This window comes from Delphinus delphis, chromosome 11 (assembly GCF_949987515.2).
Source record: "Delphinus delphis chromosome 11, mDelDel1.2, whole genome shotgun sequence".
In the NCBI taxonomy this organism is placed as follows: domain Eukaryota; kingdom Metazoa; phylum Chordata; class Mammalia; order Artiodactyla; family Delphinidae; genus Delphinus; species Delphinus delphis.
The window spans coordinates 86,846,093-86,873,326 of record NC_082693.1 but is presented as its reverse complement, the minus strand read 5'-3'; the positions used below and the strand labels follow the sequence as shown (position 1 = coordinate 86,873,326).

Genomic DNA, 27,234 nt, shown 5'->3' with positions numbered 1-27,234 from the left:
GATCTTTATTTTGTTCACTAATTTGTCTGCTGTACCTGAAGCAGGGCTGGGACACTAGCATGTATTCAGTGCATATCTCTTGAATGAATGAATGAATGAACGGTGGCCTCACTGAGCATGAATAGGCCGGTATCTGGCCATTGTGTTGGAAGATACCTAACTTTCATTCTCTTCAGATCCTTCTTCTGGGCCATTTTCCCTGCCAGAAGGGTCCTAGCTGCTAGTGTTCTTGGGATTGACTGGGGGAAGCAGATCTTTCACCTCATCCTTCTGTTTTCAGCAAGATATCCCAGTCATCTTCAGTGCTTGAGTCCTCATGTGCAGAGACCTTTGAAATAACTTCTTTGGAGGGAAATTCCTGGTTTATTCTGGTGAGGTAGAATAGAAATCACCTGGTTGTGTAGGGGCAGGTGATGGAGGGGAACCCGGTTGCCTGTTTTAAACCCCACCCACACCCTTATTCTTAGATGTACTAGGTATCTGATTCCTAAGCCCTTATGGGGTTCTGTAGGGTATTTCACTGTGATGTGCTGGTAAATGTTTAATTGGCTCTCTGGTGGAAAAAGTCCTGATTGGTAGTGTTTGTTCATTCCCATGATGTAAATATTCCCACCATAGCTGAATTCAAGCTACCATCACAACCTCACTGAATACAGAGTTGGGAAGGGTTGAGCAGCAGCACACCATTCTTCTTACCTTACAGATACGAGATGTTAATAACTTCAAGAGCATAGATAATAATAAAATGTAGTAAAATAATTAGGAATGAGGAGTTTTTTTTTGTTTTTTGTTTTTTTGGCTGTATCGGGCCTTAGTTGCAGCACGCAGGATCTTCTTGAGGCATTTGGGATCTTTCATTGCAGCTCGTGGGCTTCTCTCTAGTTGTGGCCTGCAGGTTTTCCCTCTCTAGTTGTGGCGTGCAGGCTCCAGGGCGCGTGGGCTCTGTAGTTTGTGGCACACGGGCTCTCTCATTGCGTGCAGGCTTAGTTGCCTTGCGGCATGTGGGATCTTAGTTCCCCGACCAGGGATTGAACCTGCGTCCTCTGCATTGGAAGGTGGATTCTTTACCACTGGACCACCAGGGAAGTCCCAGGAAGTGAGGAATTTTGAGCATTTATTACTTTTGTTTTAAATATAACTTATTAATTGAAATTTATATAATTTAATGTTTAATAATGATTAATTTTAACCAGCTTGTAAAATTCTTAAAAATGTAACAGTATGCTCTTGAGAGCTGCTATAAGCCGGTTCCAGCACATGTCATCTTGCTTTTGGCTTCCCTTGCCTCTTGTAGGCTTAATTTTTCGATACCTTGTGTCTTCTTTCTCCATTAATTATCTCTTGCTCATCTAATTTCCAGTTTCCAAATTTTGTTGATAGCTCTTTTCTGCTGTCATCTTCTTTTTCATTTGCATTGTCTTATTGGGCTTAAGCTTTACTCCAAAACATCCATTTAATGCCATTTTAATAGGTTTTCAGGAGGTGGTCAAGGTAAATGCATGTGATCAGACTGCTTTGTTTAACCAGAAGTGTCTCCAATTAGAATTACTTTTAATTTCTTCTTGCATGTACGTGCTTGAAAATGTACATTGTGACTACATTCTTTGGCCTATATAGATTCTCTTCTTTTTTTTCATTTTTACTATTGAATAGTTGGTGACTTTGTATGGCTCACATAAAATTTTAGTATAAAATTAACTTCATTTATTTCTATTGCTTAATGTACTTTTGGTATGAAAATTGATTCATTTAATACCACAATAATAACTTATAACCACAAATAAGTCACAGACATTAAAACATAGTAAAAGTTTTAGTTTCAAGAGTGTTTGTTTTGGGTAAAATAAGGTAGTAGTGTTTTACATCTATCAACATGTATTTTTCTTTACTGAGTTAGTTCATGACTTTATTCCTGGTGAGCTTATCATCTGTCTTGAGGTAGAGGGGTGGAGGAGGAGGGAATTATTACAGCAGGAAAGAAAAATCGCAAGAAAAATTGTTTAGTTTGTTTAACTTTGAAGACAAAATATAGGCTTGAAAGTCATAATTCATTGTGGGGAAAAAAAGGATTTTATAAATTCCTTTATCTTACCCCTGTAATACAACAAGACTCAGGTTTTGGTTGTAACTGAGACCCCATGATGTCTCCATCTTTGCACAACTTGGTGGTTCATCTCCTTCCCTTATAAGAGAGATCCCAGTATTCTTTCATGACCAAGATAGTTCAATTTGACTTTCTGAAACTAGTTGCCAATAGTTCTAAGTCTTTTCAATTTTGAGGGTTTTTTTAAAACCTGAACTCTGTGGATCTCGTTTCCACACATGATAGCTGTTTATCATTAATATATTTTGACTGAGAAAATACAGATGGTCAAAGGGATATTATGAATTGAGGAATGCTTATGAATGAACTTTTATCACATCAACATGTGATACAGTATTTGTAAAATAGATGTACTTGATATCCAAGACATTTTTTCATTCATTATGTAAATGATGCTTGGTGGCCCTACAAATTTGCAGATTCCTTGAAATAATTCTTAGCTTCACCCTCCTGCTCCCAAACCCAAAGTTGCTTAGTTCACGGTTTGGCCGAGCCAGTATTTCAGATTATCTTTTTCCCAAAGTCATTCCCATCTGAGTTTTTAAATGAGCTCTTTCTTGCCTTTCCACAATGCCAAATTGTGTTTATTCCAGCTTCTAAGCATTTCTTGACTCCCTCCCCTCTTTTTTTACACCTCCTGCCACTACTCCAGTCCAGGCCCTGCTTACCCCTCATGTACTGATGCAGCAGCCTTGTCTGGTCTCTTTTCTTACTGTCTGTCCCTTCTCCACTCCATTCTCCATACTGCAGCCAGAGTGATCTTTCTGGTTGTGTCCTTTGCTCGCCTGAAATTCTGCTACTCATGTGTCCTATCATGAGACATGTTTGTGTTCTGTAAACACATCAAATGCACGAGCTTTTGTTGGAGCCAGTTCTTTTGGTGGGAACAGTCTTTCTCCTGTACATGGCGAACTCAAGCTCAGCTCAGATGTCCCTTACGAAGCTTTGTTACTCAACCCCCATATTCCTCCTGGCATCCTGTAGCACTTTGTACAGGCTTTGGTTATGGACTTCTCACACTGCGGGCACTTTGGGGATAGGGACTTTCAAGTTGTGTTTGTATCCCCAATCACCTTGAACAGTGCCTGGTACATGGTAAATGCCCAGTGAATGTTTACTGAACACACTGATGTGGATTGGTATGCTTGTGAGCATGGGCCTTTCTTTGAGACTAGCAGGAGTACGGGATTCTATGTAGTGGGGAGATATGGAAATGGAGTGAGGAAAAATGTGTTAGTTATTTCCCAATTCTGTTTTTCCCATTTCAATCTCTTCTGAAATTTTTTCTCTCAAATCAGACTTTATTGAATTTTTCTGATCGCAAAAGCAACACATAGCATAGTATTTACAAAGACATCATACAGGTTTGAATTCAAATTTTGCTACTTATTGGCTGTGTGCCTTGCACATAGTACCTAACATCTTTATGCCTTAGTTTTCTCATCTGAAAAGTGGGAGTTATTCTAATAGTACTTACCTCATAAGATTGTCATGAAGATGCAATTGGCAAGTGCAGGCAAAGTGCTTAGCACAGTGTCTGGCACAGTAATTGCTCAGTAAGTATACACAGCTGTAATTGTTATGTTCAATGCAGAAAAGGTACAGGTCCGTGAGACCTGGATACAGCTGGAGCCCTAGGGCCCAGGATCTTCCCTGTGTTACATTAAAAGAAAACACAAATCTGACTGTAGAAGCCTTGCAGAATAATTTTGACCTTTTAAGATAGCCTTTCTCAACCAGGGTTCACCTGAACCACAAAACTCTGCACTGGAGTGATTATTTTTTCTCTCCATCGAGGATGCTATGTAGCTAACACTATTCTAGATGCACAGGAAAGTTAATTCATTATGTACAATGCATGATGTAGGAACTGAGGCTCAACCTCCCCACCCTTCTTTAAGAAAGGCTGCTCTGATGCTTCTTGAAGACTTGGTGCAGGGACTCGGCAGAGTGCATCAGAGTCACATCCTCCTAAGTCCTCTCTAGAAACCTCTCCCTTTCCTTGAATCTTCTCACTTATGGCAGTTGTTAGAAATCTCTCCCTCCTTCCTCCCTCACCCATATGATTTGTTCCTAGAACACCATTCATTTGTTCCTTCTCCATATTGTGCTCGCCACATACCCAGTAGTTTCTGACAGGTGTCCCCTTAACGTCTTTTGAAAGACTAACATGTCTCTCCCCATCCCTGTGTACCCTCTTTCACCTCTGGAATTGCAGTGAAGAATACCTCCAAGAAAATTAATGCCAGTAACTGGATTACAGAGTAGTAAACATGACTGACATCTCTTTTCTTCACATGCACTTTTTAAAGTCATCTAGATCCCTTGCTATTGTCAAACGCCTCTCCTTAACAAAAATTATAGAATTATCTAGTCACTTAATCTAGCTGTGTCATATTTGTGCTGCCGAAGCTCCTGCTAGACTGTGTATGGCAGAACAAGTCTGCTCTTCCTGGTGCCATTCCATTTCCTGCTGCTCTTCAGTGCTGACAAGGCTCATGCTGCCTCCCAGGAAGGCAGCGGGCACCTTTTTTGTGGGGAGGAGGGACAGGTCATGATGTCTCCTCTGTTAGCAAGGAAGAAGAATACTGGGTAAGCAATTACTAGTGTTTACCACAATTTATATAATGGAATATCATATAGCCATTAATTTTTGAATAATATTTATTGACATGGGAAAATGCTTACAATATGTTAAAGAAGAAAGCAGGGTACAAATCTGTAAATACAGCATGATCCCAATCTTGTAGTAAAATAAATTATATATGCATAGAAAAAACACAGGACGGAAATACACCAAAACATTAACAGAGATTATCTCAGGTGGTGGGTTTTGGGGTGAATTATTAACTTTATTATTTCCTGTATTCTCCAAACTTTCCACAATGAACATATATTACTTTTATAATGGGGGGGAGGGCAAGGGAGGTCAATATAAGAGACACCTAGTACTGGGAGGCGGCAAGACTGATGGTAGTAAGGGGATGTTGAGTACTTGTACTGCCTCTGCCTATGTCTTCATTTATAAAGGAGGGACAATAACACCCATCCTGTGCACTTGCTAGGACCACCCGGTGTGTGAAGGGGCCTCAAGTGTCTGTTGACTGTTACTCTAAAGCAGCAGCTCAAGTGCCTTATTTTAGAACCCACTCCTCCATACCCTGTTTTAAAGGTTGGGAGGGATGTGGACACAGGGGCCTGCAGAGTGCAGTTGGCCAGTATATTCTCACCATCCCCACTGCAGGCCACCGAGCCAGGTAGATGTCGAGGGTCAGGGTGGTTGGGGCACGGGGGCTGGGGGAGAGCCTGCAGCCCTCATCTCTGACCTAAAGGATTCCAGGTCCTTCCTTATTTGAAATCCAGTACTAACTGAGCAAGTTTCCTACTCACACTTCAACTTCATTCAGGTCACCTCCCTGTTTAATAAGTTCTTTAAACCAGTTCTGCTGAAATAGTTATTGCTTAAAATGGCCTGAGAATTACCACTCTCCCAGCATTCCAGAGTCATAAGGGGGCACAACATGGACCCAGGTGGGCAGCATGAAGGGTAAGGAGAGGTGCTGGGGGTCAGGCCGGCCAGAGTTGGATTTTTACTTGCTCTGTGATGTTAGGTAACTTACTCTGCTTTCCAGAGATGATCTCTTAATATGAGATGTGATGACTTTACACAAGATAAGATACATAAAAAGCCCAGCACAGAGCAAGCAATCAACAGATGTTAGTTCTCTTTTCCGTGTGCAAGATGAGGTCACTTTCATCTTCTCCCTCTGCAAATTCTCTCTTCAAAACAAAGCTTAGTGCCCAGTATGGGGAAACTCAAAATGAAACAGAACTCATTGAAAGCAGAAGAGCACAGCTACTTAAACAGGACTGTTCAAACACTCTGCATAAAGCTGGCAAGATGGTATTTCATTAAACATGTCTTCATTTAGGTAAGCCGACACTCATGCCAAAGCTATTTAATTGCAGAAATTATAAAAATACTTTAAAAATGCATTTGTAGAATGAAGTAACAAAAATACTTAAATTCTTTTTTCTAAACTTTTTTTCATTTAATCTAAAATTATGAATTACCAAGTTTCATTTTATTTACTGTTAAAACATGGGTCACACATAACTTATACTCCCAACTATTTTGGATAAAAAATCCTAAAATGTATTCTTCCTAGTCTTTTTATAGAGTATTCTTATTTTTTAAAAGAAACACAAGGTCATCGTTATGAGAATAGTTTATAGGCCATACTGTTGTACAGATACTTTCTGGGTCAACTAGAATGTCCTTCAGGAAACAGATGGTCCCAGACTTATGACGCCTTGAGTAGTTTTCATTCTCCCCACGTTCCTATCCGGTTTTCAGTTGGCTTTTTGCTGCTTTCAGTAGGTCTGCTTTCCATCTAACAGCCGCCTCCTTTGCCATTTTTTTGTGGGCTTGGAAGTCAGATAACTAAACATGTTAGAAGTATATGCAAATTTTAGTAAAGAGGCACAAGGTGAGATTCTTGAGGATCTCTCCTATAAATAAATTGTAAGAAACTTTGCCATCTCTTTTGGCAGCTCTAAGGCTTTTTAAAACTGAATTCCTGATTTGTACTTTTGCCAGAGAAGTGACTTCTGGATAAATGACATTTTCACTAATACTTCATGTACTTTATCCTTAGAAAGGCTATTTATTATAAGTGAGATAACAGATGTAAAAGCACTTTAAAAAAGCATAAACTGTGAAATAGGATTGTTTACCCCACGTATCTATAAAGAAACACACACAGATAGCTAAATTGAATCAACCCCAATGTTTTATTTAATTTAAAGTTTTAAAAGGCAGTGGTTAAGCACATTATGTGTGTATATATATATATATATGTATATACATACATATATATATATAAAAGGAAACCAACCCCTTTTCAACTTTAGCCATTGATTAACTAGGCCCACTGTCTATTTGCATGATTCATTTTCTACTTCGTCATATGACCAATTCTAAAAGTAAAAATAAACAGGCTTAATCAGTTTAACAGTAACTATTTGTGTTTCTTTTTTAAATAAATAAAGTTACCATTAAACTGATCACATATGGTAGAAAGGTAGGACACACACACAAGCACACACAGTCCCCAATTTAAAACATGTGACATATGAGTGACCTATATGTACAAATGGGTGCTGCTGACTCCCCCACCCTCAGCAGAGGGCTCAAAAGGCCCCCCCGTACCCAGGGGGTCTGTACCCATTCCCTCTACCAGGTTGGAGGCACCCCTATGTTAGACCTCAGAATGCATGTTCCCCATGCAGTGATACAGATGGGGGTTCAGTTCTATGGTACTAGTGTTCAGGTTATTAGGGAATAAATAGGCATTTGTAGCTGCCTCAGAACTAAACCATCATTTATAACTTTATAGGGAGAAATGTATTCTGAAGTTCTAGATAACTGACATACAAACTTTTTGAATGTAATCAGTTTGCAAGTCTGGGGCTGTTGTGTGTGTGTGCGTGTGTGTGCATTTCTATAGATTTATACAAAATTGAAATGAAGAGTGGGGCTATGTTTATGGAGCAGCTGCTGCTTGGCTTCCATTCACTCAGTCCTGATCTAACAAGTCACTTGCCTCAGCCCCTTTTTAGCAGCTCGTTCTGCTTCTCACATGCCTCTGTCTCTGGAGAGATTCAGAAAGGGCAGCTCACACAAGTGAGAGGAAGGACACGGCTAAATCTTCTTTAGAATCTTGGCAAACAGAACTGCCAGATTCAACCAGGGCTGCTTTATAGAGTGAAGTCCTTCAGTTCCATCTTGACAAAATGGAATTTTTTTTTTCCTGTTCCTAGTCTCTGCAACTCCGTCTAACTGCAGCTCTGTATGAATGCCTCAATATCGCAAAACACAGGATCACTTCTTAAATATGCTGGATTCTCAATGAGTAAACCAGTTAATGTGTTTCTAGCCAAAGCAAGGGCATAAATGTTTTAGAGAAAAGATTCCCCTGGAGCTACAGAGAAAAGATGCTGATAAAAGCAATACTGAGAGTTGAGCAGGTGATGCTTTTAGTCTGTGTCAGAGCTGGTCTCCTCGATGACAGAGTACTGGTTGAGTGCTTCCTCCAAAGGCGTTATTGTCCCATCAGGTTTTAGTCCCATTGGTTTAAGCAACTCCTCTCTGGAAAAAAGAGAGAAAAGAAAGAAAAAAAAAGTATTCACCAGCATCACACACACCCCCTCCCCCCACCCAAATCCACTTCCTTTAAAAAAAAGAAAAGTCTTTAAAAACCAAAGTATTTTTCCTCAAGCTCTCTCTGTGTGTTTGTAACAGGAAAGATGAAAGAGGTATGGAAAGAAAAAGAGGGAGATAAAAGACTTCATTCACACAGGCCAAACCTACTAAGCCAATTAAAAGTATGAAAAGTCAAGGTCTAAATGGGCTCAGGACAAGGAGCTGGTCTCTTCTGTTTTTAATAATTTTTTTCCTTTTGTGGATTTGTTTTAGTGAAGTTGAAGCTGCCAAAATTTCACCTGTCCCAGTGGACCAGGCATATAATTAATGGCTAATTTGATATGTATGGATTTCGTTTAATGGAATAAATCATCATTTGATTTTTGCCTCTCCAATCTCTAGTGATACGTAAGTACTTATTGATTTCAAATCATTTGGCCTTCCCCAACTTTCTCCCTCCCTTTTCTTTCCTCTCTCTCTTCTTCTTCTTCTTTTTTAAAAAACACCATTGCTTTTTTTTGTGGCAGTTTAATTATGGGATTGACAGCCATTTTAATCTCTTCAAAGCTCCCCAACTGCCTCTTTTCAGCTAATCCAATTATATCTACTCCACAAGTTACAGCCTCATCTAAAGATGATTAATTATTGATTAAGCCAATCAAAAAGCATTAAGAAAGATTTATTTAATCTTTTCATAGGCTCTTATTTATTGTATAGAGATTATGTCAAATGTACATGTTGAGATGCTAACTCTAGTCCTCCTCCCACCCCAATAAGTCAGCAGTGTACTTTAAAAGGAGCCTTGAAGAGGCACATGAACTGCTTAAAACTTACTTCTCACAGAAACGGGCATCACCCCCTAAAAACATGTCTACAACAAGAACCAACATGGCAGCAGTTGTAATGCTGGTGGGAGTTGGAGTGAAGGAAAATGATAAAACCTCCTCTCCCTCTGCTTCCTTGCTGTTGTCCCTTAGGCCAGAAGGGCTCCCCTCGGAAGGGCCGGCCACATAGCAGTGTGACGGTGTTATAGCTGCGGAGAAACTTCCTGGGGAAGGGGAGGAACAGCTCAGTGGTCACTGGATAAGTCAACAGGAACCTAATCAAGCAGCTCTGGCTGGTACCAGAAGACTATTGCTGGGAGTCTGAAAACTCTCTTTGAGTAATGTGGATGGTTGACTGGTTGAGGCTGCTAAATATTATAAAGTAGGAAATGTGTTTCCTGATCCAAGAAATGGGGTCAGAATCATAGAACTTAAAGTTGAAGGGGCCTTAGAGATCATTTAGTCCAACCCCCTTGTTTAATAAAGGAGACTGAGTGACTTACCCAAGGTCACATATCTAGTGGCAAAGTTGGACCTGGGACATAGGCCTCTGAATCCCAGTCCAGTGCTCTTTGCAGCACACACATCTGGATTAACTGCTATAACTGTACTGAAGGAACACACTCTGAGTTCAGCTGTTCAAGGACTATGTGCCAGGAACTGTGTCATATACTGGGAAGAAAAGGAAGACTAGGCACAGCTGCTGCCCTTGAGGAGTGAGTGAAACATATACATGAAAAATAACTTAGAACATAATGGGGTAAATGCTGTAACAGAATCATGAACAAAAGAAATAACAGCTCCTGAGATGAAGCATCAACCAAATTGCCTGGGGAAGGTGGGAACGGCACCTCCAACGAGGTGTCCTATGCCATGCGAAGATAGTACAGAACTTTTCAGGCAAAGGAGTCTGTGTGGAGGGCTCTGTATAGTCCCAACTACTTGTGATTTTTTCTGTAGACCTCTTTGGATTGTGTCAATTTCTTTCTCGGCTCCCATGAAGCTGGGACAGGGCCCAGTGTTTGGGGAGTGGCGAGGTTCAATGAAGGAGCAGGAGGAGGCAAGGCTGCAAAAAGGGTAGTTGGGGGTCTAGTGGTCAGGTGTCTTGAATGCCAAAGCAAGGAGCTCGAGTCTTAGCCTGTAAGGAATGCCCTATCAGGTTTGCTTTATAGGGAAATATCTCTGGCAGCAGTGCAAAAGACACACTGGAATAGGGGAAACTGCGGCGGGGAGACGAGCCATGAGGATGTCACTGTAACAGTAATGGCATGAGAGGAGACAGAGAGCTGGATCACGGCTATGGCTGTAGGAAGGAAAGGCCTTCCTTCCAGGGCAGAGCTGTGGTCCGCTGGAAGGGTGGAGGTAGGGGGTGAGGAGCAGAGCGTGGCTGTGGCCTCGCTCCGATGACCACGTGGGTGGCGACCCGCTCGCTGCGGCAAGAGCAGAGCAGGTGCAGCAGCTCGGGGGCGGGGGGGGCAGACACTGACATCTTTCAGGACAGCAAACAGCTCTGCATGACAACCAGGGAGAAATGCTTAGAGGAACCAGAAAACAATCTGCTTCCACTGAAACTTCTCTTCAGCACGCATACATACTATACATATCTATACTTCAGTAACAGTTTCCTAGTTCTGATGGTGCTGAAGGACTCTGTGATACTGGACACTGTTTACTAATAATCGATACCAAAGGAGAAGGGGATCACCTTCTGGGGTGAAACATTAAGGGATCAGAAAGTTCAAAGGTCTGAAGGGGCTGGTGGACTGAGGGTACAGTAAGGTGGGGGTGGGGTTGAAGGGTTTGGGTAGGTAGAAGTCTGATCAGCAGATGAGACTATAGGAATTCTACCAAGATAGTGAATTGCTGGGTGGATATGCCATCACTCCTAACACTCCAGCATTTCTTTGGTAACAGGATGATATTGGAGCTAGCTGCCAGCTTGCACAAAGTAGCTAGCACTTTCTCATCCAAACCCAGGAGGAATATTTTCAAATCAAGTCCATCGATTTCACCCCTACTCCCTAATCCAATTTTATAATAGAAATAATTAAGAACATTACAAAAATTTTATGGCCAAATTATGGGAATTCATCTATAGAATAAAGGGGCTCATATTTTAATTCTCATTTGTGAACTATTCTTCTCAAGGCTTTATTTTTTAGGTCTTCTGTATCACCCCTCTACTAACATAGAAGCTCCTCTGAGGGTATGAATTGTCTTTTCCACATGGCTCCATGCGATGCTTGGTCTTACTGACATTCCTGTAGGAGAGGTGTCAGTGGTAACTGGCCACATAATCATGCATTCGTGCAAATAAATTAAGGCAGCAATGTGATATAGTGGAAAGAACAAAAAGATCTAGAGTCAGGAAGTCTGGCTGAAGTCCTGGCTCTTCCACTTACCAGTTGTGTGATCTTGGGCAAGTCTCTGAGTCTCTGTATTCCCATCTGTGAAATGGGGATAATGATACTAGCACTACCTACTTCCTAGTGATGACTTAAGGGGTAATAGTACTAGCAGTGGTAGTAGTAATTGCAATAATAATAGTGCAGATGAAAGAGCTCTATGAACTGTAAAGGAGTCCTAAATATTAGTTATCATTATTGTGGTATAGTGAAAGGCATATATAGGTTTTGGAATCAGACAGACCTAAGTTCTAATCCTGGATCTACCACTCACTAGCAGTAAGACCTTGAACTCTCTGAACTTCAATTTCCTTATCTGTAGAATTGGGATAGGAATACCCAGTTCACTGAGTTGTCATGAGGGTGAAAGGTCATTCTACATAAAAAGTGCATAGTGCAATGGCCGAAATGTAGTTGGAACCCACAAGATGCATTTCCTGTCCCTTATGTGTTTATGGAAGGAAGGTTTCCACAAGATTGTTAGGGTACTCTTTGGGAATAAGTGGGAGAAGAATATGCAGAAGCAAATAAAAGACATGGTCCCTGTCCTCAAGAAGCTTTTAGTCAGTTCAGAAGGTAAAACACACACACATTAAACAATATTAAAGGAATTACAGAACAGCAGATCAACAAGCTTGAGATGATTAACAGGCAGAGCCCTGCTTTCCCTAGCTTGACAGTTCTGTACACCCTTACTGTATCTGAAATGTGTTTAAAGGTGATTTCTCATACTGTTTGTTTGGGAGTGGAAGGAGAGAGGATGACTTACAGATATGTTACTGTTTTTTGCTTATGGACTCCGGGCTTACTTTTCAAACCCCCATCTTAACGATTCTGATCTTCCTCTCTATCATATAACAGCCCACAAATACCAAAATGAAGTCTTTGATATAGAGACTTACTCCTAAAAGGTCTGATAAATGACCTGGTTATACTAAACTGTTTCATTTAATAAGATCTGTTGTCTCTAGATCAGCAAGATGTGGACAGAGAATGGGAAGCATTCATGAATACCACAGAACCGTTATTCCACCAGTCATATGGGCTATGTACACGTGGGAGGGACGCGGAGGAGATGGGGATGCTGATCACAGGCTCCCGGCAGGAGATGGACTCAGGGCCAGACTGTAATGGCAGTGATGGACATGGATTCATGGGGAGAAAGGCATCCCAGAAGCAGAAGATTAGTCAAGCAAAGGCACAGAAGCAAGAGTTAGTTGTGTGCAGGGATTGGCAAGCAGGCTGGCTTGGCAGAGGTAAAGGAAAAAGAAAGCTCAAAACAGATATGGGGTACAAAAGAGGATTTGGATGGAGACTTTGAAATCCTGGGCTGACAAGTCTGGATTATAGTACAGAGGTATTTTTGTCTTCTAATTCAAGGGTCCCATATTTAAGAATATTTATTAAAAAGTAATTCTCATTACAAACATTGAAGGCTATAAAACAATATTCCTTTGACATATTAAAAAGAAAATGTTCTATGCTTTATTCATTTTCATATCCCTATGTGTCTAGCACAGTGCCTTGCAGATAGTAGATCCTCAATAAGTGTTTATGAACTCAATTTTGCTGCAGTTGGTATTATCTTGCATTTTCACAGAAAGAAAAGGTATGGTGTTTTATGGGACTCCTAATAAACAAACCCTGACCAAGAGAAAAGCTGGATCTTTGGGTAGAAGGTTCACGTTCATCACCAAGATTTACAGTTAGGAAAAGTATTAGCATTCTACAGGAAAGTCTGCATAATGCTTTCCAGGGATTTCTCGTTCTCTACTGGACTGTGAGCAACTTGAGGGCAGAGTCCATGTCTTACCTGGCTGTGATTTGCAGTATCTAGTATAGGATGGGCGCATAGTAGGTGCTCAGTAAATGTTTATTGAAAGAATATAATACATGGGTCATAGCATAAATGGACAATGGTAGAGAACCATTTGCCAGGAAACATCCTCATATTATTTTAACTGCAATTATTTCCCTGATGAGTCAGTGTCATCAGACATTCTGACAGTCCCGAAGTCAAAGCCTTCTTTGTACCATACAACCTGGAATTTCCAACCACTAATTAGTATAGACTCAGCTGCTTATATATGGGGCATCAGTGGGTCTAGATTCTAGTGTCAGATTTTCCACTGACTTGCTGGGTGTCCTTGGGCAAGTCATTTCCTTCTCTGGGCTTGAGTCTCCCCATCTATACAAAATGAAGGGGTTGGACAAGATGATCCCCAAGATTCTAATTCTAGGAGTCTAAATATTAGGCCGCTAAATAATTTTGATCTACTTAAAAAGCTGCTAGGTTTTTTAAGACACTAAAACTCAATACTGCTAAACTTTTGTTTCTAATCAAGATCTTCTAAATCTAAGAGTCAAACACAGCATCCTACCTAATTGTCACTGACATACACCAAGACCACAAGTCCTTCCTGCAAAACTACCAGCAAATGATTAGAATGATTCCGAAAGTAAATCAAAGCAATGGCAAATGTTACAAGGAAGGATCTAAATTCATTCATGGCCCTCAATAAACAGGCCATTTCATGAAGAGTTACTGGTCCTAAATTATGAAGGTCCCATCTAAAAAGGATGGCTAGGTGTCAGATATATGTAGATCATGGTTAAACGAAGATACTGTATATTGAAATGTGCATCAGGATTAAGATATTCACATAGCAATAACTCCTTCATACTTACCTTCAATGCTATACACAGGCCTTAACACAAGTTAAGACTGCCCTCGTTATCATCAAAAAGTACAGTGATGTCTACTGGATAAAGAGCCCATTCTAGGCACTGTGACAGTATCATGGCGGGCTTCTCATCTGATCAGGCATCTGGCCAGGGAAGAGATAAGCCTCCAAGAATGTTCAACTGGAACGAAACATCATTTAGAAATTTGATCTTACTAAACGATAAGGAACCATAATCTTTAAGGGCTTGGCCAGGCACGAGGACACAGATAAAGCACGTCCAAGAAAGGAAACCTTATTTTGCCCCAGCCTAACCCTTAGGACTGCTAATGGAAACCAAAAAGTACTTTCTTAAAGATTTAGGGGTGGGAGATTATGGGATTTATACCATATTTAAAATTTTATAGTCTGTCTTTTTTTTCCCCAGATATAGTTCAACATTTTCCTGAGCCACCATTTCCCTGTAAGTATGGTCCTCTGGGATGCCTGGGCTTATGTAACCTCTCAGGACCTTAGAGAAGGTTCCACTTTTTAGGCTTCTGGTTCCTACATAACTCTTTCTCCCAGAAATGACAGTGCAATATTGGGGCTCAGATACTAACATACCCAATAGCACATTATAGAATAGGCCAGATGTGTATGTGTATAAAACACCTTACTTGACCTGGAAACAAGAGAATACTCTTGCCCACAGCACATGTTTTTGTGCAATACAAACAAAGCATTCAATTCAAGTGTACTTGTTGAAAAACAGGACATAATTAAGCAGTTGGTAAAATGCATTCTTGTTTCCCACTTGCAGATCTCCCAAGAGTCCCTTCGAATTTACCTATACGAGTTTCAGCTTCCCGCTTGCCACTTAGCTTGATAACGACTCAAAAATCATTCCCTTGTTTTCAAGGGCTCTTCTTTCTTGTCTGCTCTGTGTACTACAGGGCAGTATTGACACATGGAATTAATGACAGGGTCTGTAATGAAACAACAGTCATGCAAACACCAGTCTGCTCTTTTGATAAAACAGCATGTTAGAGACCTATTCACCTCCCTCTAATTGAGTACTGCATAATAGTTCCGATCCTTTTATGTAACATATTTTGTTCTATGATTAGAAAAGAAGAAAAAGGGGGAGCCTATGAAGCATTGCTTCCTCCAATCACCCCCTGATTAATTCTCTGATTTTAATGAGGGTGGCTGCTATTTAGGCAGGTCCTGTTACCTACTTGTTTTGTTGACTTCTGTACAATGTATAACAAAACCCATGATGGGATAATTGGGAACCATTTCTTTGGCACAGGGATTCCTGTTCTTAATGTAAGGTTGGCTTGGAAAAAAAAGAACCCTGGCATTTAAAATTAGCCATTTCATATTTAATTCCCTTTCACATTTGAAAGATAGGATGAAAATTAGTATATAAATAAAGCATTTTAATTAACAGAGCTTTTCCAAAAGTGCCTGCAGTAATGGAGCCTGTGAGAGCCCGGAGAAAGCAGCTCTGTAATCTTTGCTATAATTCCAAGTCTGAGAGTGCATCTTATTTCAAGATTTCAGCATCAATGAAACAGTCCATATCCACTGAAGTACAATGGATTTCCCAATAACTTGTGATATTCTTAAGTGTTTTTAATGCTTTTTTCCTCACAGAAATTAAAACAACCTTTGGCACTGGTTAACATGTTCAGTTATATACTGTGGAAGAGTGTCCTTTGCTGGTCCTTCATCTTTCAGTTAATCTTTCATCTAATGGCTTCCTAGTGCTGACTGGTTGGTTTTACTGTTCTTTCACTAAGCCACTAACCCAGTAGGCAGGAGAGGTGTGGTGACTTTTCTATACCAAATTCGAGGTCTTCAAGCTGCATTTTTCAAAAGCATTTCTGAGATCCTTCCCTCAGCCTCACCATTATGCTTTGGGATTGGGTACAGTTGGGAAGGTAAAATACGTAACATAAAAATATCAATCCCAAGACAAATGGATATGGCATGTTATCTACACCATGTCCTTCCACTTTGGGAGTTGCCTAAACAGGCAACAGTCCTGTAAATAAGGAAGTCTTTCTAAAGTTAATTTTCTTGATATGATCACACTGAATGTAAGAATTTGTTAGAATACCTATAATCATTCTATTTTCAAAATAATTAAAAGACTTTATTAACATAGAATCATAGCAGTTTTACTGGTTTCCTTCATATGAAGTTGTTTCTGTTTATTTTCTGTTTTTGATATAAGCTACATAGGACCTGACTTGATATTTGAGAAAAGCTCAACTATGGAATGAAAAAGCAGGAATGAATGGCCTCCAAATCTTAATTTTTTTGTCAGGTAAATATGCTTACTCTTTGTCTTCGTGCTTTGCATCTATTTAAAATTTAGAGCGTATTATTAAAAATAATCAGACTGACAAATCTGAGAGCTGTTTGTTGGTAATTTTTCAAATAACATAAGATCTGGAATATGAAGACTAAGAACCAAATCCTGACTATGTCATTAACCAGATGCCTGATTTTGGTTCAGTCACTTCATCATTGCTCCCATTTACTCCTCAATAAAATATCTCTTGCCCTATCTAAAATTCACAGGGCTGTTTTAACAGTCAGTGGAAGTACTTTTTAAACTTTAAAGCACTATATAAATATTAGTCTTTCATTATTCTCATTTCTGTTAGAAGATCACATGCAAAGCTTCTAAAAATTTGCTATCCACCTCACATTAAAGAGCATGGTTAAGAAAATATAGAGAAAGAGGTTAGGGATAGTGCTAGAAAAATAAAACTCAGTTTTGTCCTTAACTGAAGGTGATCTTTATTTCTTGGTAATTTCTCTACAGAACCTTTCTTTCCTGTTGTCCAGAATTAGCAAAATAAATATTAATAAGAGGTCAGCATGCCAGCTGACACTGTTGAATAAAGCAGTAGAAATGGAAGTTCGTACATGCTCTTCTCAATCAGAAAGTCTTAAAAGTTAAAGGAGGAGGGTGACTCAGAGCAAATAGTCAATGGAGATTATTCTTATTTGATGTTTCTCTAATAAACAGAAGTCATTTCACCTAGTGCTTAAACCAAGAGCTCCAAGTAGGCATTCCTACTACAGAGTTAAAGGACAATGACTACCGATAGGCAATACAAAGTTTGCATGACGTCCTACTAAGAGATGTCTAGCCAGTTTCTCAAGTTAATCCTCCCCTACCACTTTAAGGGTATATTAGTTTAACTGGATCCAAGTTCCCTTAATTAAGCTTCTAAGCAACACTGCAGTGTATTTTAATGATGTAGAACAGTGCTATCTAATACAAATATAATGTAAGCCATATATGTAATCTTAAATGTTCTAGTAGCCACATAGAAAAAATAGGTAAAATTAATTTTAAAATAATGTTTAATCCAATATATCAAAAATTATTTCAATATAAAATCCATATTAAACAACTGAGATATTTATTTTACATTCTCTTTTTGTACTGAGTCTTTGAAAGTCTGAGTATTTAACACTTACAGGACATCCCAATTCAGACTAGCCATAGTTATATATGGGTAGTGGTTACCATATTGGACAGTGCAGATCTAAAGGATTTTCTGATGTAAACAATTAAGATCTTGACACTTTCGTACCTAAATAGATCTCACAATGCTATAAAGACTGGATCATATTTCTGAAATGTACCTAAAAAGCATTTCCTTGATTAACTCATCATAAAGGTGGGAGTAATCACAGTTATTTTTGTAAGTAGAGTAAAGTAATTTAGTTACAAGAAAAAAATTATGTAGTTATTACTTTTCAGTCATAAATTACCTGTCCCAGCTTCCATAAGTTTAAAAATAACCTTTGGATTAAAGGGGAACTATTACTATATTTGATACTTGCATTTATTAAGAAAGCCATGTCCCAAATACTACACAAAGGCTGGCAAAATATATACATTGGATAAGGAGGAGATAAGAAAAGGAAGAAATGGAAAACAATTACTTATATAAATGTAAATTTTAGAAGATTTTGATAGAATATATAAGCAATAAAGGCAATGTACCTTGTTAAACAGTGATGGGGTAAGGGTAGAGTAGAAGATTAATCAGTCCTGGTTCCAATTAAGAAACTAAAGGGGATTAGAAAAGTCGAAACTTGAAATATTATTTCCCTTGGTTAGCTTAGGCTTAAGCCAGTCAATCCTCTCTCCCCTTTTGTGGAGGAGGCCGCGTCACTACATGAGGCTCGTATGCTGTAGCTGAGGTGAATGCAGTTGTCTTAGCCACACTGGACTTGCTTAACCACATACAATCCCCGTTCTAATCTCCCGCTTAAATTGCAGGGGCTTATTTTTTTTCCAATTCAGAAAAGGAAAGAGGAGGTGGAGAGGCAGGCAAATTTCATCCCCTTTTCCACCTCTGTTCTCACATTAAAAAAAAATGTCAAAGGAAGCTTTCTATAATCTTATGCCTCAGGCCTTAATGCTTATGTCTGATAAATATTACAATTATTCTATATTAAAGAAGTTAGGTACCCCAATATTTAAATTAGCCAGTCGTGGGCCAAAGTACCTTATAGAATTCCTTTCCAGACCTGAATTTTATGACATCTGGCCAAGAAATGGAACTGACAAAAGTATACTTTCAAGTCTTTAAACCATGTAGGCTATTTTATTGAGCAAAAAATTAACCTTCGATTTGGGGATCTGCTTTATACATTTTTTCATCATCACACACTGGGGAAACCACAGGGTACAAGGCACTGTACTAGCTAGACATGATGGGATTTATGGGGTTCAAATTATTCTCAAACTCTTAAGACCTCTAGGTCCATTGCCAATCCCCTTACCTACATCTGTCACAAATACAATCCTTACTAAAAAAAAAAAATCACTTGGAATATACTGTCAGTTGGTGGTCAATGGGAAGAAAATGTTTGAGTGCTAATCTCTCCAGTATCCTTAAAAATCTAGCTGAGATAAAGCTGCTAAGGTGGTGAGCAACTTGAGGCAGTGGCTATGTCCAGCATGGAGGCAAAATGGAAATGTCATTTTAATTTTTGCATTGGTGGTTTTACAGTTTTGGTGGTAAATAACATCTGTACCCTACACCAGGCTCAGTAACAGTACTTGGCATGACCAACCTTAGTCATCACTTTGGTAAGTGCTTTGGCACGGGCCACTGTTGCTAACCACCATCCTGGTGCAGGTCGTTCACATCTGCTCTCCTATGGATGGAAAAAAGGAAGTGTCTAGCGTCCATTCATTGGCCACATCACCTCCAATCCTATCCTTTACTCTCACGCCTTTCAAATCAGGCCCAGGAGAAAATGATTTCACTTTTGGAAAGAAAGTTAATCAGACAAAGCTACAGTACACTCTTGGCACAGCAAGACTTGGTGGGATGCGGAACATCCTTGGAGTGACAGTTGAAGGAACTAACCAATAGCACACTGCTGAAGAGGATGATTAGGAAATGTTCTGGCAAACACTGACTCTAACAGACAGACACAGTAGCACAGTGGACAGAGCAAAGGTCTTGAGTTCTGGAAAATGAAGTTCTTAGCCTTACTTTAGCTAGAAAGACAATGTATGTGAAAGTGTTTTGTAAACTGTGAAAGGAAATGGATTTTCACCAGTCATTAGCTTGGAAATGTTTGGGGCAATTCTTTGGGCCTTGCTTTCCCCAATGATAAATCTGATAACATATTACTCAAATAATGATAAAATAACCTGAGCTCTTTGGAAGAAAGATGCAGTATGTGAATAAAAAAGATTTATCTTATTAACAAGAGTAAGTTTCCCTCTACCTAGAATGAATGGTCATTTCTCCATTTGTCAATTCAATACCTCTTAAACTTCAAGGATCAGCACAAATGCTACCTTCCCTGTGAAAGTCCCTGATTTATCCCAACAGAATGAACTGCTCCTTCTCCTGGGTGCTCACAGTTCAACACAGACCTTATTTTGTCATTACTTCCTTCTATTCTAGAACAGATTACAGCCATATCCCACAGTAATAAGAAGCAATCATTTCCAAAGATACGGACTACCACATTCACCTCTGAATCTCCCTCATCTTCCTAGCACAGTGCCTTGCACAGAGCAGCTGCTTAATAAATGTTCCCTGAATTTACTGAATTTAGTCTACTTTGGCTTTATGGCATCTTTTTAACCTCAAAAAACCAAACCAAAAATGACAGTGAAAAGTGAGAAGAAACTTAAGACAAACACATAAGACACATAAAGAATGGCTTCATTCTTTGCATTCCTGCTTTGGAATGCCCACTGCTGATCTCCATACAGTTTTGTCACTGATTGTTATTAGTGAGAGCAAATGTTAGAAAGCACATAAAGGCAGACAATGTAAAAATCCCACCACAAGTCATGAAAAAAGTCTGTGATTTAGGACTATTCTCAAAGTTGCCTTAGCTTCAACTTTAATGGCAAAATTCATACCATCAAAGCCAACACAAGACATATTTGCTCTGCTTTATACATGTGAAAATCAGTATCACCTTCAGATTGAGCTGGGCATCTGCTGGGTGTTTACTCATCTAGGGCAAATGGGCCAGTTGGATAGCATCTGTGTTATCTTTTAAGAACTCATATTATTGAAATGAAATTTATTCAACCTAACTAGTTCACTGTCTTCACACTAATATGCTCTACTCAGGTCCTTGTTAACATTTCCCCCTCCAGCTTCTACCAGATGGACTCTGTTGGTTCTCATCCCAACTGCTGTACTTACAGCACTGTTTCATTAGCTACCTCAGATCCTTTTGGAAGTACAAATCTTACTTTTATATACTCATTCAGAACCTTTTACCCTGCCTCCTATAGGTTTGTCCTATCAGCATCTTCTCTTTTATTGTAAATTCATTCAGGGAAGGAACATGTATATTCTATCCAAAGGTATGGAGAATGTCATATGCAAACAGATAACAATGTCTTTTGAAGACTGTGAGCATAGTGAGCTGTAAATTCTAACCTTCTTGGGAAAATGATGGAAATTTAAAAGGACTAACTGGAAGTCAACTAAATTCTAGTCATATTAGCTTTGTAGATGATGAAGCTACTTACTTCTATGTAACTTCCACCACATTACCAGCATCATGTGAAAACTCAGACTCTGCAAAGGGTCTAAATACCCTAACTTGTCACACTCCCCATGTCAGCCTCTTCTTATTTTTGAACACTTCTACTCTAAGCCTCCTGCTGTGCTCTTAGCCTCTGCTTGTTTCTTTATTACACCTTTCCCTTTAATGGTTGGCTTTCTGGCTTTCCCATTCTAGTTGCTACTCCTCTTGATTGAGGGATACTAGCCTTTGCATAGCTGTTGTGAAAAAGGAGATGACCAGAAGAAATTCACCTTCCGGTGGCAGCTGCCACCAACACACAGAAGCACTCACTCAAGATGGCTTAAAGGAGACAGTGACTCAATGTACGACTAGAAAATTGAGCAATTCAGGCAAGTATGAAAGGAATTAATACTTTCTAATAACTCCTCCAAGATGACTAGTTGCTTATTAGTATATATTTAATTATTTTCAAAACTGGCTATCTGGGGAGGGGAAGGAGGTGTGAAGCAAGAAGGGAAGGGGAGATTGTTTTTAGAATCCCTAATTAATACAAGTGCCTGCTTTCAGAAAATCCTTCATTTGAGCTATTCCTTTTCACTTTTTCCTATTGGGTGCGTGACATTTTAGAATTCTTGGTTTTAGCAGCAATCCAAAAAGAAAGAACTGCAAACTTGCACATCAAAAATGGGAGAAAAAAAAAAAAAAGCATCATGATTTGGAACAAAAACCAAAACAGACTAAAACAAAAAATACAAGCAGCAGCAAAATCATTGAACCTAATTCACAGCATCTTTTTGAAGACAGGGAGGTTAGTTGGTTAAATATCACAATGACCTAGTAGTTACTATCCTAGCTTTGAGAGTTTAAATGTTTAAGAATGCACATCCATAAGCGGCACATGTAGAAGAACCATGGTAGCCAAGAGAGATCTGAACTACTGCTGCCTGGGGCATCCTGTTCCAATCAACATGGATTTCCAGAGTTGCTGTTCTATGGTAACTCTCAGTGAGAGAGACAAAGAAATAGAACATTTTTAGAAACCAAGCAAAAAATGGATGGGAATACAATACCTGGAAAGTTTATCAAGCATGTTGACAAGTTTCATGGCTTCATATTCTTTTTGTTCTTCTGTCATTTCATCTATGGGGTTTGGCATTGGTTCCTCTAAATGACCAGTGATAAGATTAATGCTACAAAAAGAAAAAAAAGTTATGCTGTATGTTTTCAAATTATGCTCTTTCTATACTTTTCTGGTCCAAGTTGTAAGTTATAATAAGAAAGAGTATAATAGCCAAAAAATTGGCAATAGCAATTTTATGATATAGAACTGCTATAGGAATTTTTTTTAATTGACTTTTCCTGCTAATTTGCTTTGGGAAATGGGTGATAGCAAACTTGCCAACTTTTTTTTAAAGGCATGGCTGCTTTTTAAAAATATGAAATTTGATTGGTGCCGTTAGGATAAATATCCTTGGATGCACAGCTTCTTCATTAATTATATAAGGGACAAATGATTTCAGAGAAGGAGAAATCTATTCTGTGATACAGCATAAAACAAATATGTCAAAAAATTGGAAAAATGATGACAGAGAGGCTGGAATCTGAAAATGAAAGCATGCCCATTTATAATCTCAGGAAATTAGTCCATTAGTGAGACCACAGAAGGCAATGAGTGTTTAAATAATAAAAGATAAAGCAAAAGAACAATTTTAATTAGATTTGATCTGACCTAGATTAAAAAAAGGAATGAAATCTAGCCTACCAAAAGACAGGTATACCATCTAGCTTTCTGGAAATAGATTTAATAAAGTACTTAAGATGAATACGTTCCATAAACTTTGTATGAAGTTCTAATACCAAACAAAACTATCCTCTTAATTAAAAGCCACATTATTATTATTTTTTTTGACGAGGTGAAATAAAAGATAATTCTTTCAACGGCTGCCAAATATTTATAGCTTAAGCATCTTTCTGGAGAAGCAGACAAGAGGTTACAGCATTTTGTACCAGCCACGTACACACAGTATGTTTTTAATGATCAAATGAAATATCCCTGCAAAAGGCAAATCGCTGATAAGTTACTTTCTAGGGTCTACAAACACAAATGGTTTCAGGGGCCAGGCCTTAAGGATATGCAAAATTGGTCAAGTATAAATAACATGGAGTATTGGGGACTAGGGTAAAATGGAGAACAGTGCTAGTCTAAACAGGGAAAAAAAAAACATGCAGGCCAAAACCAAGACACCACGATTAATTACATCATCTGGTGGCTAGTTTGCCAGCCCTTCTTTAGACTTTTACTTGGGCAAGTTAACTTTCTTTACAGAGCAGGGCTTTTCTCACTTGGAGCAAGGGCTAGGTACTATAATCTGTTACAAAAAAATATTTATTTTTCTACATTCCTCAGAGGCTGCCTGACATACAGATTCTTACAGAAGGACTCAATGCTCACCATCCTTAAAAACCGGATCTAAAACATCTGTTTCGCCATTCTTTCATAAGACCTATGTCTATAGCCATGGTTAAAAAACTTTTTCCTTCGAAGTAGTGGAACCCCTCACCCTTTTTATTTTAACAAATGAAATCTACATAGAAAGCTGATTTATGAAATAGATGAAAGTGGAACTGCTCAGGCAGAAGAGGGGATAGGGATGGCCAAGGAGAGTGCAGGCCTAGAATCCCTTCTATTTGTCTGCACTCACTTGATTCCTCTTAAGGCAGCCCCTAAGGCACTTTCAGGAACTCTGGGGAAACAGTCTGAAAACCCATAGGCTTCTCAGTGATTCTTAGCCTTGGCTATACATTGGAATCACTTGAGAAACTTGAAAGACAGGCCTCACCAGAAACCAACTAAATCTGTTTTGGTTTTTTTCCAGGTGATTGTGATGCACCTTGAGGTTAAGAACCACTGGGATAGAGTGCCTACTTGAGACATTCATTGTGTGCTACTTGTCTCTCCCTTTTTTCAGGTGCTCATAAAAGAAAAGAAAAAGGCGTCTAGTTGGTGGCCATTAACAAAAATGCCAAACGGGGTCATCACCAAAAGTCAAGAACAAAGAGGACCCAGAGGAGGCTTCTGAGAACTATGGAGTTTTTAAGAAGTATCCAGATGCCACAGTGAAAATGTAATTCCACCACTCATCTATTATTTGCTTAGGTGTATAACGACAGGACATATTTTCACTGGTTTCTCTTCTGCTGCCTGCTAAATTAGAAAAAAACATATAGTCTTATAAATAAGTAAGTAAAGGTACTTATTATAGGCACATACCACTTACCAAGCAGACAAAGGCAACAAGGCCTTAGAAGAAAGTATAAGGGAAGGTAGATGTATTAACTATTTAGACCATGCTCATCTGTCTCTTGAGAGAAGGCTTCTCTCCTCAAGCTCAATGGAAGGGTGACTTAAATCAGATCCACACACTGTTTTAGAATATAATGAAATTAGCACAACCCATCATGTGCCTCAGGGAAAAAATTGGTCAGGAGGACACACTGGTCAGCTCTGTGGTATTGTGGATACCACAGCACACAAAGTCAGGACATGCATTCCTGGATCAGGGCATATTTGATTCTTTTCTTGGTTCTTTTAAGGGCTTAGTGGAAATGATGTCTGTTTTCCATAAGCTGACCTCAAGTCCACTGCTGCTAAAATGATTTAATGTCTTGCTGTGAAATTAGCTACTAAAGTCACAAAATCCTTTGCTCACTGAGCATGAAAGCAGCAGCCAGAAGTTCACTCTTACAGAGTAAGAACTTACCATCCTCTACCCATGTAGTAAAACATTCCAACCCCCCAAAATCACTCCAGGGATTGAGGTTTCATCTTTTTTCCTTGAAAAAACACCCCCTACCCCTACCCCCACCCCAGTACTCAGAAGAACGTAAACAAAGCCACAGCAAACACAAGTTGCTGAACCATGCTACTCTCCTATGGGAAAAATGCCAGTGTTCTGGGGGCAGTTCTGGGGGCAGGAGGCAGACTTGGACACTGTCTCCCCTCCAGCTCCCCACTTCAAACCAATCTCATGTAGCTTCTGCCCAGAGGAAGAGAAAACAAATAGTCACCACCACAGCAACAGAGTGAGGTTTCATAAAAAACTACTTTTGAAAAAAAAAAAAAGACTATTTTTGGTTGAACAAACACTTGCCACCTTTATAACCTTGAACAGTATAGTCTGAGATTTAACTTTCCAGGTTTCAGGATCTTAACATTGAAATTCTGGGATTGGTTTTTCGTTCCAAGACTCTGAGTCCTAAGATACTTTAAGTGTACTAACTGTTAACTGTGGTGGATATTTTATTGGATAATTTTATACTTATCATAATTTTTCCCACCCTGTCTCTGCTCCCCTCCCCATCTTCTCAGCACTCCAATCCTGTTTTATGTCTTCCAATTAGGTGACAAGTATCCAAACTCTTATGTGTGATATGTCACCAAGACTTTTGTATTATATAAGGTCATTATATGACAGCAGCTGGAGACAAAAGGATTAAGACTTGCTCTTCAAAATGTTGCTACATTTGGCCAACATCAACAGTACTACTAGTTCACTGAAGAAAAAAAGCTATTAAATGTTCCCTGAGCTATATGAAAGTTAACATCTATCTCTAAAAAATGTGGATTAAATTTTGCTCAAAGCACCCTGGTTAACGAAGAGGCTATAAAGTCAAGTCCCTACAGAGGCTAAGGCAGATAAGATGAACGAAAAAGATACATTATCAGGGGATTGGTTCAAGATGGTCGAGTAGAAGGACGTGCTCTCACTCCCTCTTGTGAGAGCATGGGAAGCACAACTAACTGCTGAACAATCATGGACAGGAAGCCCCTGGAACTCACCAGAAAAGATACCCTACATCCAAAGACAAAGGAGAAGCCACAATGAGACGGTAGGAGGGATGCAATCACAATAAAATCAAATCCCATAACGGCTGGGTGGGTGACTCACAAACTGGAAAACACTTAATACCAGAGAAGTCCACCCACTGGAGTGAAGGTTCTGAGCCCCACGTCAGGCTTCCCAGCCTGGGGGTCCGGCAACAGGAGGAGGAATTCCTAGAGAATCAGACTCTGAAGGCTAGTGGGATTTGATTGCAGGACTTCAACAGGACTGGGGGAAACAGAGACTCCACTCTTGGAGGGCACACACAAAGTAGTGTGCGCATTGGGACCCAGGAGAAGGAGCAGTGACCCCAGAGGAGACTGAACCAGACCTACCTGCTAGTGTTGGAGGGTCTCCTGCAGAGGCGGGGGTGGCTGTGTCTCATTGTGAGGACAAGGACACTGGCAGCAGAAGTTCTGGGAAGTACTCCTTGGCGTGAGCCCTCCCACAGTCTGCCATTAGCCCCACCAGAGAGCCCAGCTAGACTCCAGTGTTGGGTCATGTCAGGCCAAACAACCAACAGGGAGGGAACCCAGCCCCACCCATCAGCGGTCAAGTGGATTAAAGTTTTGCTGAGCTCTGCCCACCAGAGCAACATCCAGCTCTACCCACTACCAGTCCCTCGCATAAGGAAACCTGCACAAGCCTCTTAGAATAGCCTCATCCACCAGAGGGCAGACAGAAGCAAGAAGAACTACAATCCTGCAGCCTGTGGAACAAAAACCACATTCACAGAAAGACAAGATAAAAAGGCAGAGGGCTAAGTACCAGATGAAGGAACAAGAGAAAACCCCAGAAAAACAACTAAATGAAGTGTAAATAGGCAAGCTTCCAGAAAAAGAATTCAGAATAATGATAGTGAAGATGATCCAGGACCTCGGAAAAACAATGGAGGCAAAGATTGAGAAGATACAAGAAATGTTTAACAAAGACCTAGAAGAATTAAAGAACAAACAAACAGAGATGAACAATACAATAACTGAAATGAAAACTACACTAGAAGGAATCAATGGCACAATAACTGAGGCGGAAGAACGGATAAGTGAGCTGGAAGAAAGAATGGTGGAATTCACTGTTGCGGAACAGAATAACGA

The 27,234-nt window shown here is 39.6% G+C and overlaps 1 protein-coding gene across 2 annotated transcripts in view; it reads right to left on the bottom strand.

The window, feature by feature from the left end:
* Positions 1 to 4,757: 4,757 nt before the first annotated feature.
* Positions 4,758 to 27,234, bottom strand: part of RIC8B (RIC8 guanine nucleotide exchange factor B) — a 127,490-nt gene continuing 105,013 nt past the window's right edge. The window contains exons 9-10 of one of the 2 annotated variants that reach the window (XM_060025539.1): positions 22,328 to 22,447; positions 4,758 to 8,255 (exon numbers count right to left, since the gene is read on the bottom strand). In XM_060025539.1, the coding sequence (XP_059881522.1) occupies positions 8,144 to 8,255; positions 22,328 to 22,447 (232 nt within the window). In that variant the 3' untranslated portion in view covers positions 4,758 to 8,143. The remainder of the gene's footprint in view (positions 8,256 to 22,327; positions 22,448 to 27,234) is intronic. The other variant, XM_060025540.1, reaches the window with a different exon arrangement.